Source organism: Psammomys obesus, unplaced genomic scaffold (assembly GCF_907164565.1).
Source record: "Psammomys obesus unplaced genomic scaffold, mPsaObe1.curated_primary_1811, whole genome shotgun sequence".
NCBI classification, from domain to species: Eukaryota; Metazoa; Chordata; class Mammalia; order Rodentia; family Muridae; genus Psammomys; species Psammomys obesus.
In genome coordinates this window covers 13,486,764-13,507,049 of record NW_026585580.1, presented here as the reverse complement: position 1 = coordinate 13,507,049, position 20,286 = coordinate 13,486,764, and the positions used below count along the sequence as shown (strand labels likewise).

The 20,286-nt window shown below is 54.2% G+C and overlaps 1 protein-coding gene across 1 annotated transcript in view; it reads right to left on the bottom strand.

Moving 5' to 3' along the window:
* Window positions 1-4,747: 4,747 nt before the first annotated feature.
* The window catches only part of Hs6st1 (heparan sulfate 6-O-sulfotransferase 1), a 36,393-nt gene continuing 20,854 nt past the window's right edge, over window positions 4,748-20,286 (bottom strand). Inside the window, exon 2 of the mRNA XM_055606671.1 lies at window positions 4,748-7,653. Coding sequence (XP_055462646.1) covers window positions 6,945-7,653 — 709 coding nt within the window. The 3' untranslated portion in view covers window positions 4,748-6,944. The remainder of the gene's footprint in view (window positions 7,654-20,286) is intronic.

Sequence of the window (20,286 nt, the reverse complement as noted above, 5' to 3'; positions counted from 1 at the left end):
AGGCCCATGTCAGTCATTTCTTCTCCAGGTTAACCCATTGTGGCATCCTCCTTCCTCTCCTGTCCATCTGTTTCCTGTGATTCTCCTCAAAAGCCTGGGAACCCTAGCCATGCCTACCCCATTCTGCCCTGCCCAGGTATAGGCTGTCTAATCCACCAATCAGGTATGTCTTAGGCAGGTTTATACAAACAAAGATGGGTGTATCCTTTGGGAAGTAGCCAGATCTTGAGGGCCAGTAATTAGCATTAGATCAATCTCCAACATATCATCCATCAGGAGACTGGTAGAGTTAAGAGCTGATGTTTTGTAGAACCAAACCGGGGGTTGATCCAGAAGCAGGGCTTGGCATTGAGTCACCCAGGCATTAAATCTCCATCTCTCAGATGGCCCCCCATCCCCATCAAGAGGGTTCCAGTAGACCATGGGCTGTGAGGAACAGTTTGTGCCCTAAAACTAACTTGTCATCTTCTCACACCAGCAGGGCAGGAATGGCCCTTGTATATGCCGCCTTCCAGCTGTAACTGGGTCTCTTGGACAGATGCCACCTGTCTTTTCCAGGGTCCCAGGGTTTGTGTGAGGACCCCCCCCTCCCCAAGACAATGCTTCTGGCCTTATACATACACAAGCAGAATGGCTTAGTAATGCGTGGTAGGGCCAGGCCTGGGGCAGTCACCAGGGCCTTTTTCCTGGCTTTGAAGATCCCTCTGCTCAGTCTCCATCCATTCCAAAGGCTGCATACCCTTGATGCTGCCATAGAGGGGCTTAGCTATCTCATCGAATCCCATTCTCCATAGCTGGCAGTAGCCAATGCTCCAGGAATTCCTATACTTGTTCTTCGAGGAAGTGAGGATTTGCACAATGGCTGAACCGTGGTCATGGGGAGGCATCTGCTTTCCTTCCTCTAAGACCTAGGCATGTGACCTGAGAGACACACAGCTGAGCCTTCTTGGCTGAGACTCCCAGGACTTGAAGGTTTTTAACAGATCTTCTCTTCCCTGTCCACATTTCCCCTCAGTGGTGGGAGCTGTGAGGAAGCCAGGGCAGAGCGCTCTGTGGATATTTTTGTCTAAATTCCTCCAGATATGGACTCAGAGCCCCATCAAACAGTGTTGGGGGGTCCCTGAACTCCCTTTTCTGGCCTGGTTTCCTAATTTTTTTGCTTGTCTGTTTCCCAAAGGCATTGACCACAGCATGGGAGAGTTTCTTCCCCTCTGACTTCAGCCGAACCGTAGCTGTTCCAACGGTTGGGACCTATCAACCCTTCAAGTCTTCGATTTCTCCAGCTTCCTCCTTATATCTGGGGTCAACTGCATGACAAAGGTAATTTTAGTGGCTCGCTGGTTTTCGGGGGCATCTGGGTCCAGGGAGTAAACATCTGATCTGTCTCAGCGCTTTCCCGGAAGCCCAGCAGGTGATTCATCAGGTCCCTGAATAACCTGACCTACCTTTGGTAAATTGGCGTATTTTCTGACTGAAGCTTTTTAAATCCTCCCACTAATGTTCAGGGGGAGGAGGGGAAAGGGCATCCAACACCTTCTTACCTTAAAACAATTATGAACAGGCTGATCAGGGCCCGTGGCTTCACTGGAAATGGAGGGCTCTTGAGTCTTCCAATTATACAAGCCATTGGTACAGAAGGAAACCCAAACTATGAAAGAGAGAGGAGTCAAACTTCTACTTTTCCTCCGAGTGTAACTGGGAATTACTTCCCCACTCCTAGGCACAATCAACTGCATAGAGCAGGCCAGGGAAGGAAACAGAGGGCTGATGGCTTGAGGACCTATTTCTTCTCCCAGTGAGCACTCGGAGACCCTCCCAGCTTCACACCGAAGACTGGATCAGTACCCTCAGGACCTCAAACAAGAGCCAAGGGGTTAAACAAGCCAGAAGTGAGTGTAGAAAGTGTGTGTGTGTGTGTGTGTTTTTTGGGGGGGGAGGTCAATTTCCTCTGGCTAGGCTGAGAGAACAGATGAAGGTTTTGGGGTTCTCTGGACAACCTGATTTGACCAAAAGGATTCAGGTCCCCAACGAGAGGGTACAGGTCTTAAGTCATGTGTGTGTGTTTGTGTGTTTGTGTGTGTGTGTGTGTGTGTGTGTGTGTGTGTGTTCGCTTCTTGAACCAGAGTTTTCTCTGGTTATTACCAGGAAATTGGTGGCCACTGCCATAGCTTGGGAGCCACTGGCATTACCACAGCAATAGCAGCAGCCAGCAGCCACTTAGACCACTGTTACCTCTGGAAGCAGGGGCACCACGGTGCAAGTGGGTGGCTCAGCCCAGCCCTTGAGTCTGAATGGAAATGGTGTCCTGCCTAAGGAGCAGCTACAGCCTGGGGATGACTCACCCTCCCTCCGTTTCTGATGTGTTTCCTCAATCAACAGCACTGACAGAAACACACAGTGCCAAGCCTTGCCTGATCCCTCTTACAATTTTGTTGACGCTTCCTTGTGTGACTCAGTGGTGGATGCTGGAAACCTGGGCTGGAGTGAGGCTGGGATCTTCACGTCACCATTAAGTGACAAGGGTTGCTTTTGCTGCCAGGTTACTAGTCCTTGGGGGTTCTACAGGATGGCTGGAGTTCCTTGTGACTGTCTTCTCCAGGCCCCAGGATGGAACCAATGCTCAGCAGCACCAGGCCTCTGCCTTTTGTTCAGGTTTATGACACGTAAATAATTGGATCAGCGGGGAAGGGGTCGTGCGCCTTTTAAGGGACCCATGGTTCATTTTAGTCGATAGTATCAGTGGTGGGGCTGGGAGACAGGAGATGGCTCAGTGGGTGTTTGCCACGCAAGCGTGAGGACCCGAGTTCCTATTCCAAGAACCCAAGTAAAGGCTGGACACTTAGTACCTGTAATCCCAGCACTTCTAAGAGGAAACAGGAAGCTGAGACAGGAGAATCCCCCAGTGCAGGCAGGCCAGCCTGCCTGGCGTAGGCAAAAAGCCACCAAAGAGATCCTGTCTCAAACGAGATGGAGAATAAGGTCTAACACCTAAGGTCATCCATCCATCACATCGCACTGTGGCATATTCCTGTACCTTCATTCACACATACACGATATCAGTAATACGATGAGGACCAGGGGAATGGGATGAGGTGGGGTGAGGGTCTAGTTAAGCCATACAGGAGGAGCACAAGAGGCAGTATTTGTTTCTACAGACATTTATGGGATACACCAGATAGTCATCCTGCATATGGGTCATGCTTGGGGGACACGGGCAGCCGGGTTGAATGGCACAGCACAATGCTATTTTGGTAGGCATATGTGCAAGTGTTTAGGGGTGGAGGAGTCTGATGACCACAACCTTTCAGATATTCCAGAAAGTATGAGTGTGCATGTGTGTCTGTGTGTAGAAGATGGAAAATGAAGCACTGAGCAAACAGCATGACAAATTATTACCTCCGTTGAATCCTTGGGGCTTGGCTGTGGCTTCGATACGATTGGGGTATCTAAGGTCCTCTAAGGCTTTATGTATGGAGTTTAATCCACAGCAGGAAGTACTTAAGAGTGGAGCCTCCCTCTGACTATGGTATTCAGAGATGGGCCCACCGTGGGAAGTGATTAGGGTTAGAAAACAGCAGGGTAGAATCCCATGAATAAATCCCGTGGCTTTATTAGGGGACACACACGTGTCTTCCATTTTGGGAGCATGTGTGGGCACCTGTGTGTGTGGCCCAGAAGAGGACCCCAGCTGTCATTCCTCAGAAGCCAACTACCTTGTTTTGAGTCAGGGTCTCTCAGTGGACTGGAACTCACTAGGCTAGGCTGGCTGGAGCCCCGTGTCTGTCTCATCAGCACTGGGGTTTCAGGCATTCAGAGCCTATGCTTGCAAGGCAAATAAGTACTTTAGCAACGGAACTGCTTTACTGGTCTTCCATATTGTTTTAGACAGGGTTATTGCTATGCAGCTCAGGCTTGCTTAGAATTTGTGATCTTCCTGCCTGTGTCTCCCGAGGGCTGGAATTACAGCAAAACAGGACTGCTTCATGCTTGGCTCACTCACCTCTCACTTGGTGCAACCTGTCTTCAGGCAGAGAGGGCTCTGCCAGCAAGAAGGCTACCACAGCAACCCCTCTACTTTGGAGCTAAAAGAACCCTTCTTTTTGCTAGGATTGTTGACACTTGCCAGCATGCCTGGCAAACTTCTGCTCTTTGTAACTCACTCATGAAGCTGTGTTAAAAGCAACAGCTAAAGAACTAACATGGAGCCAATGGTCTCCAAGAACAGCTGCCACCATCTCAGCGTGAAATATTTCCAATTAACTTGTAACGTCTTACAATGAAGGATGAGCTTAGCTTTACCGAAGACAGGGTTCTACACAGCCGACTTGCTGCCACCAAGGATGACCTTGAACCAACTCTCCTGCCTCCTTAGTGCTGGGCCTCCCGGCATGCTAGACAAACCTAGGTTTCCCTGCACGCTGGACAAACCCTCGGCCAACCGAAACACATCCCTACAGCCATCCTTCTCTTTGTCACCTGAAACATTTCCAAGTTAAAGCTGAGCAGAGGAAGTCGTGACAGGTGGCACTGCGTCACTGTTGGTGACAGCCTCCCTTTCACCGGCTGTCACCTGCCCACAGGCTGGAACAAATGATGACCGTTTCTACCCTTTATGAGTGTTTTCACTCACCCAGCGCCTCACTCTATGCCGGGGCATTTGCGGCCCAGCAGCACCCCTACCTAGACCCCAATGATGGAGCCAGTTGCAGTGCCTGGGAAGGCCGTTCCCACAGACCACAGCACACAATGACCTTTTCAGGGTTTATTTCATCTGCTATGTTCATTCTCCACCTAGACAAAGACAATTAGAAGACAACCAGTTGCTTTTCCATCATTTCTTTGCTTCATATGAATAACCAAAAGATTCCTTCTCAACACTTTTTATTTTTATTTTTTATTTTTAATAAGAAGCCATAAATAAATAAAGCTGTAAAGCTCCTGGGTTCAAGTGAGACACTTCCAGTTCAGACGCGCCGGTGGACAGTCCTGTGGCCCCCACTCTACGAGGGGGTATCTGCAGGGCTGTGGGGTGCCTCGGGGCTGAGTTGTTAGCTTGCTGCATTTGCATGGCCTCTCCGCCCCAGGGAGTGTCCCCGGGGTGGGCAGAGTCCTTAGAGCTGGAGGGACGGGGGTGCACCCTGTTCTGAGATGCTGAGTACCAGGAAGCTGTGCCCCAAAGCTGGTGGCCTGAGCCTTAGGCAGGGGTGGGCCATCGAGGGGCTGAGGCTGCCTCAGCCTGGCACTGGCCTGAGATGGGCGGGGACAAGTTTTCAAATGCAGCAAAGACTGAGAAGAGACCCGTGCTTCTGTGAGTCAGGGGGGCGGGGCATAGGTAAAAACATATTCCAATATGTCTAGAACAGATTCTGTGTTTGGGTTGTTTATACAGAGAGTTGTGAAGAGGGGTCATATGGAGCTGGGGTACTTCCTGACAGAAGCTGGCTGCAACCAACATGACCTGGAAAAGACCCCATGGATCCCCAAAGATGTCCCACGTTCCCCCCAGAAGTATAGTCACGCTAAACTGAGCATCTACGCCGATTCCTCTCACAGTGACCTTGACCTCCTAACTCATCTTGCTACCAACCTCCTCAGTGTGGCCACCCACTGTAAAGGTGTCCCTGGACTGGACTGGGCAGTGCCATCAGAACACACCTTGCCTGTGGACCCCAAGGTCAAGTGCCTGGTACCTGAGTGTAGGTCCCATACCGTACATGTGTGTGTCAGGCCATCACTCCTGAGCAGCAGCTACACCTGCCAACATCTGGAATATTGCTGTGCTACATCCGGCCTCCACTAGTCTGTGGCGACGCCACCCCTTCTTAGCCTGAGTGCTGAGTAAGATGGACATGGGAGGAGGGCCTGTCCTGCCTCGGGGTCAGCTCACAATGCTTGGCTGCATGCAGTCGGACTCTGAAAAAAGCCGTGATGTCTCCGCCAGGGCCTCCTAGAGAAGGTAAGGGATAGGGCACCAGGTGAGGGCTGGCTGTGCAACATGGCTTCTAGAAGGGTCACTGGCCGGCCCATGGATCTGCTGGAAATAGCCTGGTCATACTTGTGAAGGGCAGGATGACACCTGGAGAGCCAGGGTCTGGGGGGTTGTGCATTCAGGCCCCCAGAAGGACACGTAGAGCTATTTCTCCCCATCTTAGCTGAGAATGGGAAAATCCCCATCCTGGCCATCCAGTACCAACTCAGGTTGGTGTGGCCCTGTATCCCGGCCAATGGATGCTTTCATGCGCCGGACTAAGAATTGCTGGTATGGTGGGAACACTGGCACATGAGCCCTTGTATAAATGTCCCAGTAATGGGGCTGGGGGCAGTGGATCAGAAAACATAGGGATTGGTTGGGGAGGGGGACTCCTGGTGTCCATCCCATTCCTGCCTGAGCCTGGTTCCCCAAAGCCAGGATGCACTGTGGATTCTGCTCAAGGCCCAGAGTGCAGTGGCCGGGTGCCAGACAGTCTTCTCTGAAATAGTAGGGGCTGACCCTGACCTTGAAAGCAGCTTTGACGGGCGGGGTGTGGAGGGGGCTAGTCCAGGACACCTCAGAGATACACCTGTGTTCTCAAGGAAAAGGCTCCCCAAGATTCTGGGTTATTAGGGTTTCCCAGAGGCCAAGGAGCTTCAATTGCGCTATTAGGAGCTAGTCACGTGTTCCTAGAGGGCTGGTCATGGGGGCCAGTGCGTGCATAGTAGGTGTGGGACTCTTGGCTGAGCAGACATGTCCCCATCGCCAGTCTCTTTTCAAATCTTCGTCAGTTTTAACTGCGACACGGGGGCCAGGGGAGCTGGGAGGCCATCCGCCTCAAGGTCCTACCCTGCCCATCAGGGTCTAGGGTATCCTACTAGCGCGCTTCCCTCTACGCCAAACAGCAGGAAGCGCTGGCCCCACTTCTTTCCCCGTGAACTCTCGCCCCATCCACTCTCTGCCCCTGCCACCACTACCACTTCTCGATGATATGGCTCATGTAGTCCTCGGTGGGCACGCGGCCGGGCTCTTCCGCGTCCTCCCGCGGCAGCGCCTCCTTGGCGCGGTGCAGGAGGCGCTCTTCACGATTGCGCAGGCGCTGCTCCCTGCGCTCCAGCTGCCGCTTGTACTGGTAACGCTGCTGGAAGAGGTCCTTGGCATAGTCATAGAGCTGCATGTCCAGGTCGTTGAGCTCCTCGATGTGGCGGATGGTGTCCTCATCCACCTCCACGCCGCCCGCCCGCGTGCTGTTGTACTGCATGAAGGGCCGGATGAACTTGAGGTTGAACGTCCGCTCAAACAGGTACTGCGTCTTGCGCTGGAACTCCGTGAGGCCGAAGAAGGCCATGCCGCGCAGGTTCTTCTTGGCGCTCTCCAGCAGCAGCTGGGCTCGCTTGCTCTCGGGGATGAAGGACAGGTTGTAGCAGCCCACCAGGCTGAGGTCAGCCAGCATGCGCACCTGCCGGTTGTTGGCCAGGTTGTAGGGGCAGTCCATGAACTCCTGCAGCGTGCAGCCTGACCAGTCTGTGCCCTCGTAGCAGGGCGGCAGCTCCTCTGGGGTCGGCGTTCGCCCGTCACACATGTGCAAAGACGTCTTCCACGTGGCTCCACGCTGCACGTGTCGCCACTCACTCAGGTAGCGGGACACTGGGTCTCGCAGCAGGGTGATGTAGTAGAACTTCCTACAATGAGAAGGGGGGAGGGGGAAGAGATCAGCACAGTTAGAGGGAGAAGGGGCAGGGCAATGGTGACTGTGGTGCCTCAACAGGGTCCAGCTGCGGCTCCTCTCGGCTCTGCCATTCATGTCTGAGTAGAAACCCCTGGGCTCTGAGGGAAGGAAACTGTCAAGGGCATGCCTTCCAAGTGGGAGGACCACAGAATAGTAGGGACTGGCTTCAGTTCCTTCTTGCCCCAGTCCAACTCATGGATGAACAACCTGCCTATACTTTGTTGGGAGAACCAGAGTGCCGCACTCTTTCACACCCAGTAAGGCCGTAGCCACGGTGCAAACGTGTAGGTGAAGGAAGAATGACCTTAGCTTTTCCTCCTCTGTGCAGCACAGACACAGGGCAATTTCTCCTGGGCACATTCTTTTTGTTTGTTTGTTTTTTCAAGATAGGCTTTCTCTTGTAGCCCGGCGGTACTGGACTCGCTTTGTAGACCATGTTGGCCTCAAACAGAGATCTGCCTGCCTCTGCTTCCCGAGTGCTGGGATTAAAGGCATGCACCACCATGCCTGGCTTCTCCTAGGTACATTCTGATGATTGGTGTGGGGACATCAGGGCACTCTAGACAGATGGGTATATATGGCGCCCCTTCCCTTCCCAGACAGCAAACAAAAGCACACCCACAGGTTTTCCTGGCTAAGGCCTTGTTGAATTTCTGACTTCCCTACCCCCACTCTTGTGTGGGGCCTACCAGCAGGTGTTCCGCTGATACAGCTTAGTGAGGGAGTGAGGAGGCCCCAGCTGCCGCCAACACACATCCCGAAAGGCACAGGAGTGATAGTTGTGACAAGAGCTGTCTGGCCCTTTACTCTATGTAGAGACTGCAGACGAAGCCCCCCAGGGCAGCTCTTGGTCCTCCAAAGTCCTGTCATCCTCCTGGAGCTCCTGTGGGCTGGCAGGCTCAGGCCGTGTCCTTGAAGGTTCCCAGGATGCAGAGCAACCTGGAGCCAGGGGCTGTACAAGCCATGGTAAGTGAGGACAGATGTTTCTCAGTGGGTCAGAGGGTGCTGCACCCTCAAAGGCCCATCTGGCCTGTGTGGGGACCTATACACCTTGCTGTCTGGTGGCCTCTGCCCTTTGGAAGCATCCTGTGTCCTTGGTGTCAGAGGCCCACCAGTCCTGAACAGATTAGCGTCAGGCCATGGCGTATCTCAACAGGGCTGCCTTCCTCCTGGGGGAGTTCTGTGTAGCTGAGAGCCAGCAACCCCCAGGTCTAAGTTTCCTCAACCCCGAGAATCTGCCACAGCCCATGCCTGGCTCATGTCACCCTGACTTCAGAAGCAGACCAGGAATCCTGAAAGGTCCCACCATACCCTCCTCGGCCCTATAAAGGGTCTTCTACCTACACGGTCAACTAGCTTATTGTACATACTGGTCTTGGGGCCAGGGGTTCCCATAAGTCTGTAACAATATGCAGTAATATTTATCAAGTTTTCAGAAAGAAGAACCCTGGGGTTAGAGAGACGGATACGCTGTTCTTCCAGAGGACCCAAGCTCAGTCCCTAGAACTCATGCTGGGTGGCTCACAATTGCCAGTATTCCCACCTCAGGAGATCTGAGGTGTTTTTCTGGTTTTCTCAGTTACCCACACACAGATACACACACACACACATACACATAAATAACAAAATAAATCTTAAGAGAAAACCCCAAAAGGCTGTATTTAGTGATAGGTGTTTATGTTGAAATCACTTAGAATTTCAGGGAAATGAGACAGTATACGTGGACATTTAAGACAGGGGCTAGAGCTGATGAGCTCTGAGAAGAGGTGCTGGCAGCAGCCCCAGGACACCATCCTTTGTGATGGGCTTAGGGCGGCGAGGGTACAGGTCTGCGCTGCTGTGAGCTGTACCTCAGAGGCATGATACAAGTTCTCATGTACCCCAAGCACTAGAGGAAAAAGAAAACTGAGGGACAGCAGAGATGACTCAGTGGATAAGAATATGTGCTGAGCCGTGGGGGTACACACTTTTAATCACAGCACGCAGGGAGGCAGGCAGATCTCCGTGAGTGCAGCCTGGTCTACAAAGCGAGTACAGAATAGCTAAGGCTACACAGAGAAACCCTGTGTTGAAAAAAACAAAACAAATCAACAACCAAACACTTGCTCTTCTTGCAGAGGCCTCCATCAGTCCCCGACACCCACGTCCTATCTGTAACTCTAGCTCCAGGCGCTCTGACACCCTCCTCTGGTATTAGCGGGCACCCCCACACAAATACAAGCTTTATCAAAAAAGAAAACGGGCTGGAGAGATGGCTCAGTGGTTAGGAGTGCACTGTTCTTCCAGAGTGCTTGGACTCAGCTCCCAGCATCCAAGTCAGGCAGAGCCTCCTTGGGACAGCACCTCTGCAGGGAAGGGCTGGGACTGATGCCTCTAGGCCACATCCTACTTCTTATCTCCTTGGAATTCCAGGAAAGTTGGTCTGTTTCAGCCTGTCTAGGTAATTCTAGGCAGCTGACACTGCCCAGGGCCACAGAGGTGGGGTGGGTGGGTAGGTGAGGGTGGGGAGACAGCAAGGAGCCTGTGAGACTGCCCCTTTCTTCCCTAGTAGCCCCACCCATACCATGCTGGGTGGGACCATCACTGCAAAGTGTGTTCAGTGGCCCAGCAAACCATAGGGGTGGTGAACTGGGCCAAGGGGCAGGGGAGCTGAGGGTGGCCCAGGCTGGGCTCTCATTTCACCCCCTCCAGCCCCCACACTGCCCACTTCCTGGTACCACCAGTGATCTGGCAGGATCTGGCGGGGATTGACAGGGAAAGGGAAGTAGCAAGCTTTAACATTAACACAAGGAAGGGAAGTAGCAAGCTTTAACATTAACACGTATGACTAACAATCGTACTTGGGAACTATTAGGGGTCACAGGAATAGGAACATAGACGGAGGAACCCTGCCTCTGAGACAAGTGCTAAACCCACCCTGCTGATGTCTGCTTGTGTGAACCTCCTGGCTCTTTCCTCTTTTCTGAAGGATGTATACCCTCTTCTCCCTTGAGCGGTGACCACCACCCATACCCGTGAGACGGCAAATTCCTCCAACTAGAAACCTGCAGTTCTCAGCTTCTGTAACTCCTTAGCTCCGGGGGTGGGGTGAGAAATACCTCCAGGAAAATCCCCCAGGATCACCCTCAAATGGTCGTCTGGATCAGACTATACCAATGCCTGCCTGTCTCTGTTTAAGCTATGAAATGCTTCTAATCGAGGCTGGGTCTCTTTAAGCAACAGCTAGCAGCTACAAGTATGTGCTAATGACAGCTTCTCCCTTTATCTCCAAGGACAGAATTTCTCACTGGGGAAGGGTGAGTTACCTTAACAGGATCTGGGGCCAGATCCACCCAGTGAAGGCTATGCTCCAGCCTCCACAGAGATACTTGATGACCGACATGAAATAGCAGGCCTTAGTGATGGCAGCCATGCTGACTCCATTCCACAGATGAGTTGTCCAGGGCCCAAGACAAACGGTGGCTCCTGACTAGCATTTCTGAGTTCTCTAACCTGGACAGGTGGGAACAAGGATATGGAGGTGCCATCGCTGGCGGGAGGGGCTGGTCCCCAGAGCTTCGGGCAGCAATTCCGAAAAGGACAGTGCTGAGAGTATATGTCCTGACTTCAGAAGGGCCAGTGCTGAAGACCAGAGGCCGAATCAAGGCCAGAACAAGGAGCGCCTTCCTAGTTTGTAGAAAAAACCAGGAGGGCCTGGCAGGTGGCTCAGTGGGCAAAGCCCTTGCTGAGCAATCACAGGATTTAATCTAGGTCCCCGGTACCTACAAGAGTGTGGCGGCACACATCCAGAACAGGGTTATGGGGAATGGGAGGGAGGCGGGTGGATGATAATCGCTCCTGTAGCCTGCGGCTCCCTAACAGCTCCAGCATCTCTAGACCTCTCAGACTTTTTCAAAGACCGGGTCTCACTCACTGTAGCTTGGCTGGCTGGAACTCCTTTGTTGACCAAGCTAGCCTCCAACTCACAGAGACCTGCCATGCCCACCAGATGCTGGGGTTAGCGGTGCGCGGCATCAGACCTGGCTCACTTAGTATCTAATTGTGGCTGGCCTAATTGTTTAACCTTTTTTTTTCTTGTGGACACTGGTTTGTCGGTTCCCCCAGTCACGTACCATCAGGGCGAGGAAGGCATTGTCTTTTGGACACTCTTAAGTTAAACTCACAAGGAGGGGACGGTGGCTTAATCAGTAAAGACGTCTGCTGCCAAGCCTGATGACCGGAGCTGGAACCCTAGGCCTCCACCAGCTGTTCTCTGACCTCTACATCTCGTGCCTCTCGAAGGCCAAGCCTCCCTGGGTCCTAGAACTCAGAGCCTGAAACAAAGGCAGGATTTTTTTTTTTCCTTTTTTAAAACCAGGGCCTGTTCAGCTGTGGTACCCTGAAAAATGGGAGTGAGGATGCTGGTCCCTACAATCAGGAGGATGATGGAATTTAGGGCTTTAATTTTTTTTTTAAATATAGGGTCCCACTATGTAGCCCAGGCTGGCCATCAAATTTCAGCAGTCCTCCTGCCTCAGCTTCCTGAGTGTTGGGATTACAGGCATGGGCCTCCAGGCCTGGCACAATTCAGTTCGTAAGCAAATATTACAGAACCACGGAAGCGCTGCGAGAGAGGAATGCACTGTCTCGTGGCAGGGTCTCCAGGCCAGCTGCCTAGTAACAATGGTGATAGTACGGTGTGTCTCACGGATCCCCAGGACAGGATTTCACCAGGTCACCGAGTGGTGGGGGTTCTCCAATTCTAACCACGAACGTCCCTCCAGTCTCTACAGGGGAAAACACCCTTGAGCTAGCTCACCAGTGAAGTGTTGACCGCTCCGGCAGAGGACCTGGGTTTGGCTCACAACACTCACACGGTGGCTCAGAACTACCCATCACTCCATTTCCAGAGGACCCGACTCCCTCTTCTGGCCTCTGGAGGCTCCTGCCTGCATGCGATGCACGCGAGCTCACAGGGGCACACACATACTTATACACACAACACATGAACGAACGACACAGAAGGACAATGTGGGGAAGGCCCAGATACTCAGAACACTTGAGCATGAGGACTCCTCCCCCCGGCCTGTTGTGACTCCTGCTGCCTCCCCAGAGCAGGACAGCGACTCTTTGTGCGAGGAGAGCAGACCTTGCCCTAGGTCCTTGACAGGAAGAGAACACTGTACAGCCTGCCAAAGCCAGGGAGCCCCGGACACAAAGCACCTTGGCTGGCGTCCCGAGCGCTGCCTGCCACCAGCTCCCCAACGCCAGCTGCTCCCCACCCCACAGCGGCCTTGTGCCTCTGCTCTGGGTTCCCACTGGGACTTTAGAAAAATGAAGTGTGACTTTGGCTTCGAGTCCCACTGTGGGAGAGAAGCCACGAGGGGCTGGCTACCTTCTCCTTTCTCCAGCAGCAGAATGGGGCTTACGGGCAAGGCTCCTTGAGATCACAAGGCTGTGTCATCACCCTTCCCAGAGGGCACAGCCACAGGCCAGGAGCAAAGGATCAAATGATGACCTGGAGGAGACAACAGTTTACTGAGCAGGTGCCCAGGAGCCTGCCTCTCACCTCCTTGCTCCTGACCCTGTATGCGGGGGCTCCCAACCCTTCTCAGCCCATCAAGTCTGAACGGCCAGGGAGGGGAGGGTGTGGTTTTCTCTCCAAATGCAGCACAGAAAGTACTGGTCTAAGGCCACCCTTCTGCTAATACCCAAAGAAAAGCAGTGGTTATTTCTGTTGAGTCTGTTTCCAAAAATACCCAGGTGCAGGTCCAGGCCTCATGACATTGGGGTCAGGTGCTATATGGGCACAGAAGCAGGCAGACCCTGCTCAGAGCCTTCCTATTTGCTCCTTCCTTTGAGCTCCCTCTGCCCTTAGGACCCCCAGAGCAGGTCGTGTCCCTGGCAAACATCCCTTGTGGAATCCTGTCTTGGGTCGGGGTGAGGGTAGCTGAGCCCTGGACGGCCCTCATCAGTGACCTATGCAACCTGCTGATACAGCTAGCTGGAGAAATGGGAAATGAATCCCAGAGAGGCTGGCCTAGCATCAATCACCCAGGCACTTGCAGAGCCCCGCCTAGGCTGACATCTTATAGACGGCGCAGAAGGCAACACAGACATAGCAGCTATGTTTGTATGTACCTCAAGATAACAGCGTTGATCTGCAGCTAAGTATGGTTGTGCGACCAAGTCTGGCCGTCAGGGTGTCCCCGGAGACACTCCTGTTTGCCCTCTTTTCCTCCTGCTGGCTGGAGCGGAGATGTGACTGAGTCTACTCAGGCAGGGCTGACACACAGGGGGCATTATGCAATGTGAGGGTAGGCTCCTAGGTTCAAGGCTACAGGGCCCTGGGGTAGCAGAGTTTCAGCAACAATCACATTTATTAGTGAACCTGAAGGCCAGGTAAATGAGTGTGTGTGTGCCTGGACAACTTGCTGACAGCTGTCCAAACCATAGCCTAAGTGGCAGTGCTTGTAACTCAGCCCTGAGCAAACACCCCCACCGCCATCCCCACTGCCACCCGCACCACTGGTCATTTCTGCTAAGGTACATTAGTTATAAGCCAGAGAGGGCCATGTGAAGGAAACTGAGCCAGCCCTGCAGGAAAATGCAGCATCCCAGGGGAGCGACTTTAGACAGAAATCGGCACTGTCCTAGGGGCCTGAGCACACACTCTGGACAGCTCTGCCGTGCTATGAGCTCTTGGACAGTTTCCCAACCCCCATCACGGACACCCCCATCTCACCCCAGAGTCCAAGGGCAGAGAGCTGAGGACTGGAATCCTACCAGCTTCTTGTTAGAGGAATGAGATGCTGGACACTTGGGGTAACAGTGGGCGGGGGTGTTGACTCCCCCCCCCCCCCCGTGTCCTTGTGTCCCCGGAAAAGCAGATGCAGGAAAAGGCTGCCATGAGGGAACCCCAGTCCTTGACCCTGCCCGCCCCTTCCCATCTCTGCTATAAAGTCCAGCTGCCAGGCAGGAGGCCACAAATCCAGGGCAGAAGTCCGAGCCACTCCAGGGCGCAGCGCCCACTGCTCAGCAAGGCATGCAGGTGTGAGCGCTAAGACCCCGGCCCAACAGACTGTGGTGTCAGTGTGTGTCTCTGCCCCACGAGGAAGCCTCCTGCTGGTTTTTTGTTTTTTGGAATTAGGGGTCTCATGGAGCCCTGGTTGGCCTCAATTTCACTATGTAGCTGTGAAGGGACCTTGAACTTCTGGCCTTCTCCCTCCCACCCCAAGTGCTGGGATTGCAGGCAGATGCCACCACACTGTGCACAGCCAGGGGCTGAACCAGAGCTTCGGGCATGCCAGTGGGCACGCTAGCATCGCGGTCATATCCCAGCACCGCTTACCTCCCCTCCTGGGTCACTTACACCGCTGTTATTTTAAACCCCAGGCCCCCCGACGGAGGGGACTCACATTGACGGTGCTCGGGCTGTCAGGCTGACATCCCAGGACCTGCTCACAGCATGGGGAACTACAGGCCTGTCACCATCACCCTGCCCAACAGCTCAGGCCAGGGCAAGAGAGCAGCGCTAGGCCTCTCCTCTCCGCCGGGCAGCTCCTACAGTGACTCACAGACAGCCCCAGGTGTAGTATGGACCCTGGTGGGTTTCTGTGCAGCTATACTGCTGGGAGATTTGCTATAAGCTCAAAGCAGGAGAGGCCCCCAGAGGAGGTGGCCCCTGGCTGGGGTCTCTAGAATCCAGTGGTGGCCTTCAGTGGCCTTCACCCAGAACTGCGCAAGGGCTGCCAGTGGAATATCCTGGGCTTCATGCCTGCCTGGGGTGCAGGTGCTGGTATCTGTGCCAAGGAGACAGCCCTCTTGGTAAAGTCTTGGGGATCCCTCGCCTGCTCCCTGCACTCAGAGGCAATTTCTATTGCAGAAGCAGCTGTCTTACTGCACCTCCTAAGGCTTTGGGAAACACACTTACAGAAACGGCAAAATCAGACACGCTGGCAAGAACCCCACTCCTGGGCTGAACACAGGCAGGGCAGGGAGGCTCCTGGCCTACAGAAAAACCGGCCCCAGTCAAGCTGGAAATGGGCTGGGATCTTCCCCAGCTCCACCCCCAAGTCAGCCCTGCAACCTAATTCTAAAAGAGAGTACCGTCTCTCTTTGCCAGGTCTACAGCCATCCTTCCTGCTCAGCCCTGGCCACTGCCAAGAGGCGGCCTGCCCGGCCTGGGCCTTCAGACTTCGGCTGAGCCTGCAGCTCGGTGGTCTGAAGGTTCAGGGGTCCACAGCTCAGGCATGCTTTGGGGCCCATGTCCACGGCCACGAACACTGGCGCTCTTTCATCTCCGGGGCCTCCCCTTGTGCCCTTCCCATCTGTCCCCTGCCACACTTGGCTCCAGGTCGCCGCCATCTGCCTTGTACAGCACAGGTGCTCCAGCCTGTGCGCTGCGCTCTCCCCTTTCTTTTCAGTCAGTGCTTACGCTCCTTCCTTTAACTCCAATTCCTGAGAGGCTGTCACTGTTCTGGGCTACGGCCAGGATATGAAGACGCTGTGGCTACCTTCCACGCCCCACCCCCTCTCTGGCCATTGGTGGTCTGGCCGAGTGGGCTCCTGCCCTGCTCTGGGCCTCGGATCATTCGCACCAGCAAACCCATCTCCAGTGTCCAGCGGCACAAGCATCTCCCCAAACATTCACCGACAGAGTTGCTCCAGCTAACCGGCTCACTGGTCTCGGGGCCAGGGGTCACTCTCCTGAGGACGTGGGCTCAGAAAGCTGAGCATGCGCACTTGAACTCGGTTCCCGCTGTTTTCACAGGCAGATATGAGGCGGCAGGTACTGAATGGTTTCGACGCAGCTCGGGGGTGGGCAGTGTCCCACAGATCCGACCCGGGCAGTGCAGACTGCCGAGGCCAGGGCCAGTGCAGCTCCTTCCCAGAAAACTAGTTTTCCATGCTTCTCTCTCTTGGGTGTGTGTGCATGAGTGTGGCGATGCATACAAGAAATGTGTGAGGTCTGAGGAGGTCAGGTGTCGATTCTTGCCGTCAGTTCTGTTTGAGACAGGATTTCTTACCATTCTCTGGTAAGACCAAGGTAGACCTAAGGTGACATCTCCAGCTGCCCCTTGTGGTCTGCAGACCCTGTGGGACCCAACAGGCATGGCTGGTGCAGACACAGGACATAAGGGCCCACCTTCCCTTGTGCCAGGCACCTCTGTGCCGAGTCCTCCTAGGGCCTCCCCTCAGCTGGCATCACAGCCAAGCTGCTTACCAGGTAGATCCCAGGGAGGCTACCGCCCTAGGACTGACTGTCCTGTGCCAGTCTGGCTCCTGACAAGAGGCCAGGCCCTGGCTATTGGAAGTTGTCAGAAGAGACTGTCCAGGCAGAGCCCTCGTGTGTATGGGTAAGGGTGTGGAGGAGTGCCAGCAGGCCTGAAGAGAGCGGCTGCCCGGCTGAGGACCCATGTGACTGGACACTGCAGATGTGCAAGACAGCAGAGGCCATCCATCCACATCCCCCTGCCTCACAACAGGCACGATGATTCATAAGGCTGACTGGGTGGCATGTGGAATCACCAAGGCGAGCCTCTGTGAGGCATTATCTAGGCTGGGTTAAATGAGGCGAGACGACTCGCCCTACACGGAGGCAGAAGCACCTCGGGGGTTGGAGTGCCAGAGCGAAGAGAGCGGGAGATGAACGCTGGCACGAGTCTCTGAGGCCGCATGTGGCCAGCTGCCTCACACTCCTGTCACTATGGCCCCTGGCTGGAGTACACTGGGAACAGAAGCAACCTTTGTCCTGAAGCTGCTTCTGCCAGGTGTTTCATTGCAGCAATGAGGAAAGTAGCTAATAAGGGGCTGGAGAGAAGGCTCAGCGGTTAAGAGCACTGGCTGCTCTCCCAGAAGACCTGGGTTTGATTCCCAGCACCCACATGGCAGCTCATAACGATCTGTTAACCCCAGTTCCAGGGAATCTGACAGCCTCACACAGACATATAGGCAAAACACCAATGCACACAAAATAAAAGAGAAGAAAGTAGCTAACAAATCCTGTCCAGGCCAGTCCCCTGGGCCTGATGGGCGCTGGATGGACTTTATCTGTAGGGTGCATGGTGTGTGTGTGTGTGGGGGGGGGGGGGTAGGTGCTCATTCCTGCCCTAGCATTTAAGACTGCTAAACTCCACTGCCCTGGCTGCAGCAACAGGCAGCAGAGTAAAGGGTCCAGGGCTAGACTGACAGAAAGGACCTCACTTGGCTAGCTGTCCTCTGGCTAGCTGTCCTCCTACGTGGCTTGGAGGGGGGAGGGGAGATGGGGACATAGTCGCTCAGTCCGTAGGTCTCAGTGCTTTCGTCTGTTAAACAGGCTGGCAGAAAATAGTTACTTCCAGGTCCAAGATTTGGTGGGGTGGCATGTATCAAAGAACACTGCTGAAATGGGGGATGGGGATGGCGATGGGGAGATGGAAATGAGGAGATGGGGGAATAGGGAAATGGCTCAGCTACTAAGATGATCACTTCGAAAGCATGAGGACCCCAGTTCAATCCCCAGAACCCACAGAAATAGCTGGGAAAGGAACACATTTGTAATCTCAGTGCCAGCGAGATGGGAGACAGGCCAGCCCTTGAAGAAGCGTGCTGGCCAGCTAGCCTAGAAGGATCAGGTGTGGCTGAGTCCTGAGGCCTTGGCCGGCCTTAGGGAGCACTGTCCTCTCAGCTATGGTTGGCCGATCCCTTTCCTATTTCATAGGATTCGTGGAGTATCTCCTGTATGCAGGGCAAGATAGGGCCTTGTCGTGAACAAGATTATATTTCTCATTCTTGTTTTAAAACACCAAACTATTAAAAAAAAAAAAAAAAAAAAGGTGAGAAAGTGCAGCGTTGCTCGGCTAGCTGCAGGAAACCCTGATGGTCCCCATCTTGCTGGCGGCACCCAGTGGCTCAGTGGGAGTGTGAAAATCTTTGCTCACTTTATAAATGAGGCTGGCTGCTCTACCGAGAAGCCTTACTGCCAAAGAGCTCCACCCACAGGAGCTATTGCGTAGGCACATGGGCTGCAGCTCGAGGGTCCCCAAAATGCCTTTTCTCCCTAGGAGAGGACCAGGAGTTGTGGCCCCGCCCTGCGGGTAAGGGCAAGCTATTTCAAAGTTCCTGGCCATGCCGATCCCATGAGGCCCACACAAAGCCCAGGAGAGCTCAGGGCCGCCTTCTGGCCCAGTCTGTGTGCTGACCGGGCATGCCAAGGCACAGGTGAGGCCCCTTCCCCATGACTCACTTCCTCCTTTCCCGCTGAACAACCCCAAGCCTTCACCAGAGAGACCCACAGGAAGCTCTGCACGGAGGACTGGGCTAGGGCTGAGATACGAGGCCCACGAGTGGTTTTCACCTGGCTGGTATGGGTACGGTTGGGGTTGGTAGTTGCTCAGGGGAGGTGGGGGGAGGGATCCCTCCCAGGGAAGGGCTGTAGGAGGAGGCCCTATCAATGCTTTCAAGCAGGACAGCCCATAAAGCCAGATCTATAAGCTATCTGCTCTCTTGAGGGAAGAGGGGGTGAGCGGCTAGGTTTGGGGGCTCTCACTTACTGTGCCCCGCCAGGCTCGCTGCAGGGTTTTCTTGAAGACCCATCGCTGCGCTTGGACCTTCCCACCTCCAGGTGTCCCCCCCCCGGACTTGGCATTTGTCTGAGGCATCCAGGCAGGGCTCCAGTGAGTGGGCCTCTCTAGTGAGAAGAGGCTGCCTGGGGCCTCATGCCAGGAGAGAGGGGACAAGGGCTGGCTTGCTGTAACTCATTCATAGTTCACGCCCACCTGCCTGGCACTTGCTGGCTTTTGATGCTGGGCAGGCAAGATGCCACTTGTGCGTGCATGCATGCACTCACGCTCTGAGGTCAAGGAAGGGTGGCAGGGACTGTTCCTCTGCTGGGTGTGTGCAGGAAGGAGGTGGCGAGGACCTGCTCACTCAGGGCTGGGGGTGGGTGGGGGAGGGTAGGAAGGGCAATTCGCTCTTTCGGCCTCAATGCCTCTGTGAGGGTAGGCGCTCAGAATTCACACTGCTCTTCCTCACGTCCTCATTGCCTGACACCGGCTTCTGCCCTCCTGCCCCCATGAATACCAGGCCAATAAAGGCACACGGAGGCCGGTGAGGAGGGTGGTGCTGGGCTCTGCCTGTGTGCACAGTGTAGGTGCCTGGCTGGGCAGAGGCACCCACCCATAGCCCGGCTCCACCTGCTTCTGCCACTACCCAGGCAGCACCCACCTCTGGCTGTCTGTGCCAGGCTTGTGTGCTACACACAGAACCACACAAAGCACCATACAGTACCCACAGCTTGACAGAAACCATCCCTGCTAGGACTAGGCCGACAAGCCAGAGTCGGTGGCAATCACTGTACCTACAATCTACATGGCGGGTGTGAGGCTCAGGCCCTAAGCTAGTGCTCAGGCCTCTGTCTAGCGCTCTGCGTAGATTTTGTTTTCTTTGCTTTCCCTGTATTTTTTCCATTTTTTTTTTATAACTAAAGAAATAAAAAAATGTGTACAGTCTAAAATGACTCCAGAAAATTGTCCTCTGATCCACACCACCACCACCACCACCACCACCAAACACACACACACACACACACACACACACACACACACACACACACACACACACACAC